General features: G+C 56.6%; 1 protein-coding gene across 1 annotated transcript; it reads right to left on the bottom strand.

Annotated features, from left to right (window-relative positions):
* Positions 1-3,536: 3,536 nt before the first annotated feature.
* Positions 3,537-6,473, bottom strand: SUPT4H1 (SPT4 homolog, DSIF elongation factor subunit). The gene is made up of 5 exons (XM_048966699.1): positions 6,359-6,473; positions 5,970-6,076; positions 5,843-5,898; positions 5,397-5,450; positions 3,537-3,952 (listed from the first exon to the last, which is right to left on the bottom strand). Exons 1-5 carry the CDS (start codon positions 6,425-6,427, stop codon positions 3,885-3,887), a joined length of 354 nt encoding a protein of 117 aa, XP_048822656.1. The 5' UTR covers positions 6,428-6,473; the 3' UTR covers positions 3,537-3,884.
* Positions 6,474-7,526: the final 1,053 nt, after the last annotated feature.

The following is a 7,526-nucleotide window of genomic DNA, read 5'->3' as shown; positions in this document are numbered from 1 at the left end:
CTCACGTAGACACACCGAGTGCTCTGCGGTTTTGGAAAGTTGCTTTTCTCGCCCGGAGGGACAGCCGGGTATCGGTTCTCAAAACCCGCACGAAGAAATTCGCTCGCTCGTGCTTCCTGCCCCGCTGCTGCCGGCCCTGCCGCCCTCCTGCAGCTCCCACGCGGTGCCCGGGCAGAGCGATGCAGCCCCGCAGCCTGAGATATTTTGGCGTCATTTGCTGCAGGGGGAGGAGCTGTCTTGAACTGACTCAGATCCACATTCCCTGCCCTCTGGAAGCTTACAGCCCAGGCTGTTGCTGCACATTTTTCCTCCGATTTCTTCAACGTGAGAGCTCCCTGTCCTACTTTTCTCAGCAAATAAAGCTTTGCATTCATTCGCTTTTCCTGCTACAAAGCCGCAGCAGCTTCAGGGATGGAGTCTCACCGAAATGCTCATTTTGGGGAGCTTTGCGGAGTCCAACGCTCAGCTTAAGCAGCCTGGGAGCAATGAGTCACCCGGCGGCGTGGGCTGGGAGATGCGGTGCGCGGGGTGGGGGTGATGTGCAGAGGCACAGAGTCAGCCCAATTCGAGGCACCACGTTCCTGGAAGCGCTGCGGTCTGCTGCAGGCAGAGGAGGTGCAGATCTCTCTTGAAAGACCACCAGTGCCCTGCAGCCTGCTGCACTGTGCTGGCTCTGTTCCACCTGCACCGCAGCTCCCGCCAGCCTGCAGTCTGCATCATCCAGGGGGGCTGCACCCTGCGAGACATGAGGTGCCCATGGGGTTTACACCCCCCAGCCATCTTACCTGGGAGGCATGGTGACAGCGCATGCTGCTCTATGGGCACAACTTTCTTAGCGAAGCTCCCAGTCCCAGGTGGTGAGTGAGTTACTGGAGCCTCCTCCAAGCCCACAGACCCACACCTGGAACCTGGCTGAGCACCTTGCACTGCCTGGGGCCCTGCACAGAGCCCTTCTGTCAGCCCTACACCAGGGGACATGACAGCTAATGTGCTGTGGAGGAGCCCCCCCACCTCTGAAGACTGGGAAGGTGAGGACTGTACTGCAGGCTGTGTACTGCAGGCTGTACTGCAGGCAAGGAGCTGAGAAGGGAGATCATAGAATCACAGAATCACAGAATGGCCTGGGTTGAAAAGGACCACAATGACCATCTCCTTTCAACCCCCTGCTGTGTGCAGGGTCACCAACCAGCAGACCAGGCTGCCCAGAGCCACATCCAGCCTGGCCTTGAATGCCTGCAGGGATGGGGCACCCACAGCCTCCTTGGGCAAATGGAATATGGAGATGTGCTCCATGTCTCTCCGGCTCAGGGCCACTCCAGCAGCTTTGTTCCCCGTCCCCAGGCCCCAGCGCTGCTCCACAAAGCCCTGCTGCCACCCCGTGGCGTTTGAGCAGCGAGGCTGCAGAGCTGGCCATGGCCGCAACGATCGTCCTGGACTGCCTGCCTTGCACAACGTCCTTCCAGCCTGGCCAGAGCCAGAACCTCACTTTCCAGATCCACTGCCTCCTGTTGGAAAAAGCCACTCAGCTCATCCTCCTGGACTCACTTTGATCTGAACCTCCTCAGCTCTCACCAACCTCACAGAATCATAGAATGAATCATAGAGTGGCCTGGGTTGAAAAGGACCATAATCACGGAATCACAGAATCACAGAATTGTAGGGGTTGGAAGGGACCTCCAGAGATCATCGAGTCCAACCCCCCTGCCAAAGCAGGTACCCTGCACCAGGTAGCACAGGTCGGCATCCAGGCAGGTCTTGAACATCTCCATAGAAGGAGACTCCAACACCTCCCTGGGCAGCCTGTTCCAGTGCTCCGTCACCTCACTGTACAGAAGTTCCTTCGCACATTGGTGCAGAACTTCCTATGCTGCAGTTTCCAGCCGTTTCCCCTTGTCCTGTCTCCACTCACCACTGAAAAGAGTCCGGCCTCGCGATTCTGCCCCCCACACCTTAGATATTTATAGACCTGGATCAGGTCCCCTCTCAGTCTCCTTTTCTCAAGGCTGAACAGACCCAGTTCACTCAGCCTTTCCTCATAGGGGAGATGCTCCAGGCCCTTCACCATCTTCGTGGCCCTCCGCTGGACTCTTTCCAAGAGATCCCTGTCTTTTTTGTACTGGGGAGCCCAGAACTGGACGCAGTGCTCCAGATGAGGTCTTACCAGGGCAGAGCAGAGGGGGAGGATCACCTCCTTTGACCTGCTGGCCACGCTCTTTTTAATGCACCCCAGTAAGCCATTGGCCTTTTTGGCCACAAGGGCACACTGCTGGCTCATGGCCAACCTGTCGTCCACCAGGACACCCAGGTCCCTCTCTGCAGAGCTCCCCTCCAGCAGCTCATCCCCCAACCTGTACTGGTGCATGCAATTATTCCTCCCCAGATGCAAGACTCTACACTTGCTTTTGTTAAACCTCATCCGGTTTTTTTCTGCCCAGCTCTCCAGCCTATCCAGGTCTTGCTGAATGGCAACACAGCCTTCAGGCTGTCAGCCAATCCTCCCAACTTCGTATCATCGGCAAAACTTGCTGAGGGTGGCCATTATCCCCTCATCAAGGTCATTGATGAAGATGTTGAACAAGACCGGACCCAGCACAGACCCCTGAGGAACACCGCTGGTTACAGGCCTCCAACCGGACTCTGCACCACCAACAACGACCCTCTGCGCTCTGCCAGTCAGCCAGTTCTCAACCCACCTCACTGTCCACTCATCTATCCCACACTTCCTCAGCTTTGTTATAAGGATGTCGTGGGGGACAGTATCAAATGCCTTGCTGAAATCAAGGTAGACTACATCCACTGCTCTCCCCCCATCCACCCAGCCAGAGACAACATCATAGAAGGCTACCAGGTTGGTCAAGCACGACCTCCCCCTTGTGAACCCATGCTGACTACTCCTGATAACCTCCTCTTCTTCCAGTTGTCTGGAGATGACATCCAGCACAAACTGTTCCATCACCTTTCCAGGGACAGAGGTGAGGCTGACTGGCCTAGATCATGATAGATGATCATGATAATGATCATCTCGTTTCAACCCCCCTGCCATGGGCAGGGTCACCAACCAGACCAGGCTGCCCAGGGATGTATCCAGCCTGGGATGGATCACCTGGCAGTGCTGGAGGCAGTTTTCCTTTTAGCTGCACTCTGTGGGATCCCCAGCTTGCCCCGTGCCTCTCCCTGCACAGCCTGCCCAGAAATACCCCCAGGGCCCAACATCTCCAGGCCATGACATATGGCAGTCATGCCTGGCCCTGGTGCTACACCCACCCATAGCCCTGTAGTCATCCTACACATTTCCTCCAGCCAAGAGACGTAAAGCACAAATCCCAAGTCTTGTAATGGACACCAACACTCAGCAAGGATAGGATCCACTTCCTGAGTTGGGATTTTTTGCCATATGGACAAGCTGTGGTGGCTGAAACCTCCAAACTACACCAGCAGTGTGACAGGTCTGGGGCTGAGTGCAAAACCCTCCCATGCCTTCTGCTCCCCATGGTGGGTGAAACAAGTGGTTGAATACACAGTGATTGACTCCACTCTGACCAGAAAGCAAGTTTTATTGAAATATTTACAGTTGTATCCCAGATCAGTTGTATCCATGCCAACTATAAAAGGTTTATGCATCTCCCTTCAACACCTCTTTCCCAGCCCTACTCACATTCCCCTCCCTGTCAAGGCTGCAGCTGATTTTAAGATCTTTGTGGTCCAACAGTGGCATGGCTGAGTCCAGAGGTACGGAGCGAGAGCAGCTGAGCCAGCAGCTCCCTCAGAGCCCAGGTCCCTCACGCTAAAACTAAAAGGTTTCAGAGCAGTGCCCCACATGCCAGCTGCCTCGCTGAGCAGCACAGCAGAGCACCTGGGGATCCTCCAGGCAGCACCAGGGCTCCTTAGGTTTTGATAGCTGTGTCTCGTGACTTGTAAGCCACACCACGGCTCTTCAGTTCTCGGACGATCCCTGCAACAAGGACACAAACACGTTTCAGATTGCACAAGGAATGAGAAGCCCTAAAAAAATCTGGCTGCTCTATCATGTAGCTTTCACTGCAGAGCTTAAGAACTGGACAATCTTCTTCTTAGTTCCTTCTAACAGTGTGTCAACTTCACTGTGAAAACTGTTCCATCCTCTAGTGCCTACACAGAGCACCCAAATATCAACTCAACTTTTGCCCTGGAAAAAAAAAGAAAAGCTGGGCAGAGACTTTATTGTATCATTTTCTACCTGCAGATGTTTGAATATCATGACTGTACCGCATAGGCCAAGCTCTTGAAGATTGTTCTTAAGCCTCCCAGCCACTTCTGTGATTTGTCTGCAAGTCCCACCTTCTAAATAGCACCACAGCAGTGACAGAAGAGCATCACATGGCTCAGGACAGCTCTCACCAGTACCACACAGCCTGGACAGCCAAATGACAGCCTGCAAGGCCCTCGGCTGCAGCCGGCTTTCATGCTTCCCAGCACCTCCTTGCTTCTGCCTGTGATGTGAGGATGTTCCCCACACTAAGCAAAGCCCAAGAGCATCTCCCATATGCATCCCCTCCTGTCCTGCGCTCACAGCTGCGCTCTGCCCGCAGCTGCACAGAGCACATGGCATCACTGCTACGCTCCACTTGCTTCAGATGTGCCCAAAGCTGTGGCAGGAGGCCTCGTGCCTCATGGTGCTTCAGCTTTCCCCTAACACAGATGGTGGAGCTCAGGTTAGCAATAAGGGAGATGACATTCCAAACAGAAGTATAGCTTTTACACCAAATGTGGGAGACTGCAGCCCTCTTGGGACACAGGTTAGGAGTCTGATCTTAGGCTGCAGACATGAGAAATAGAAAATGTGATTTCTCCTTTATGAAGGTAGGGCCAACTCACTACAGCCTTCACTGCACCTATAAATGAACAAAAGCCACCTTAACTTGATGAGAGCCCTCAGTGCAATACTGCAGTGGAAAGGAATACCTGCTCACCACTCCTCCTCATTTTCCCAACTGCACCCCTTTCCACACCATTCATTTTTGTTTCCTTGAAGATGCACAGCTTGAAGTGAGCACACTCTCCGTAGTCAGGCTTTAATCCCATTTCATTGCTCTGATGTATAACCTGGCATCACAGGTTTTATTCAGCCGAATTTTCATACCAACTTTTGGCGAGCAGAATGCTGGATGACCACAGACAGCCTGTCTGCAGAACAGGGAACCCTGCCTCCCATTCCACACCTTTTCGCAGTCACCTGGCTAATCCTTTCATGCTCAGGGCCTGTTGTAACACTGTTTAATGGACCCCCAAATGCTGATTTCATCAGTGTAACACACTCACAGAGTGTAACTGGGCAACGTACAGCACCAAGCATACAAAATAACCCATCCCTCAGAGGCCACTGTGCAGCAGCACTCCTCACTCAGCAGCAGCGTTACCTTGGGGCAGGCGGCCGGTCACAGACACTGCATACACACCAGGCTTGAAGTTACCTGAGGGAAAGAAAGCAAGCAGCCGGGTGGGCAAACAGCACCAGCAGCCTCACCCTGTGCAGGTGCCCCCTCCTCAGGAGTTGCAGCAGCCCAAAGAAGAAATCCTGTTGCCCAGCATCACAGAACTCCAGAGGAGTTTGGGGTTGGGAGGGACCTCACAGCCCAATCCCTGCATGGGCTGGGTGCCCCCCAGGGCCCATCCATGGCCTGGGGCACCTCCAGGCACGGGGCACCCGCAGCTCTGGGCAGCAGCGCAGCACCTCACCGCCCTCTGGGTGAAGAATTTCCCCTCACATCAGACCTGAGTCTCCCCTCTTTCAGTTTAAAGCCATTCCCCCTTGCCCTATCACTACCGGAGAAGGCTGTGGGGCAGAACAGCGGATAGCACTCACTGATGCGCTGCCACTTGGAGACCCAGCTGTCCTCGGGGCTCATCATGGCGATGATCCTGTGGGAGAGAGAGATGTGAGGGGGCTGTCGCCGCCTGCTGCCACCGCGCAGCCCATCGCGGCCCCTCACCCGTCGAAGGAGGAGCTGGTGCAGTCGTAAACCATCTCGCGGTTGCCCTTCATCTGCAGGTAGGCATCGCAGTTGTCGCAGCCGTCGTACTCGAACTGCTCGAGGGTCTGAGCGGAGAACCACACAACCACAAGATCACTGAGACCCACTGAGACCACAGAACCATGAGACTACTGAAACCCACTGAGACCACTGCGACCCACTGAGGCCACAGAACCATGGGATCACTGAGCGCCCAGCAGCGCCCCGCGATGCCGCGCGGTGGGGGCGGCGGCGGAGGAAGGCCCGAGCGGGGCGGGACGGGTCCCGGCGGGGCTGTGAGCGGGACAGGCCCGGACAGAGCGGTCCGTGCGGGGCGGGGGGAAGGCAGCGGGCCCGGCGGAGCGCACCTTAACGAGGGAGCAGAGCAGGCAGGCCCGGAGATGCCGCAGGTCTTTGGGGACGGTCTCCAGCGCCATTGCTGCCGCCGCCGCGCACGCGCAGAGCGGAACCGGAGCGGGCAGAGCCCGGAGGGGGGCGGCAGAGAGCCGGGAGGGGCGGGGGAGCGGCGGGGGTGGGGGGGGGGGGGGGGGGTCGGGGCTGGGCTGGGGATGCGGGCGCTCGGCCGCCGGTCTGAAACGGCTTCATCGTGACCGTAGAATCATAGAACGGCTTTGACTGGGTTGAACGGGCTGGGGGGGCTCCTCTCGTCTCCAGGCAGAACACCCCCAGCTCCTCGGCCCGGCTCCACAGCAGAGGTGCCCCAGCCCTCTGAGCACCTCGTGCCCTCCTCTGGACCCGCTCCAACAGCCCCACGTCTTTCTCGTGCCGGGGGCCCCGGGCCTGGACGCAGGACTCCAGGTGGGGCCTCACGAGGGCAGAGCAGAGGGGGACAGTCCCCTCCCTGCCCGCTGCCACCCCTCTGCCGATGCAGCCCAGGCTGCTGGCGGCTCTCCGGGCTGCACGCTGCTGGTGTCTTCCATCCACCAGGACCCTCACGTCCTTCTCCACCACGTTGTGCTCTCTGAGTTCTGCTCCCAGTCCATATACATATCCGGAATTGCCCCCACCCAAATGCAGCACTCTGCACTTGGCTTTGTTACGTGGCCCCACATTTTGAGTTTGTGAAGGTCCCTGTGGATGGCATCCCTTCCTTCTGTTCTGTCAGCTGCACCACTCAGCTTGGTGTCATCTGCAAACTTGCTGAGGACGCACTTAATATCATCTGTGTCACTGACAATGATGTCAGAACACGGATCCCACCATGGACCCCCGTGGGACACCGCTCGTCCCTGCCTCCACCTGGCACAGACATTGACCACAGGCTGCGACCTTCCAACCAATTCCTTTTCCACCAAACATCCCACCCCTTGAGCCCATATATAGAGATAAGGATGTGGTGGGGGCCACGTCAAAGGCTTTGCAGGAGTCCAGGTACACACCATCAGTTGCCCTTCCCTTGATGCTGTCACATCACAGAAGGCCACCAGATGTGTGATGCATGCTGTGCCCTTGGTGAAGCCATGCTGGCTGTCTCAGATCAGCTGCCCGTCCCTCACATGCCTCACAGAACTTCAG

The sequence above is a fragment of the Lagopus muta genome, chromosome 20 (genome assembly GCF_023343835.1).
Source record: "Lagopus muta isolate bLagMut1 chromosome 20, bLagMut1 primary, whole genome shotgun sequence".
Taxonomy (NCBI): domain Eukaryota; kingdom Metazoa; phylum Chordata; class Aves; order Galliformes; family Phasianidae; genus Lagopus; species Lagopus muta.
This window is presented reverse-complemented; position numbering and strand designations above follow the sequence as displayed.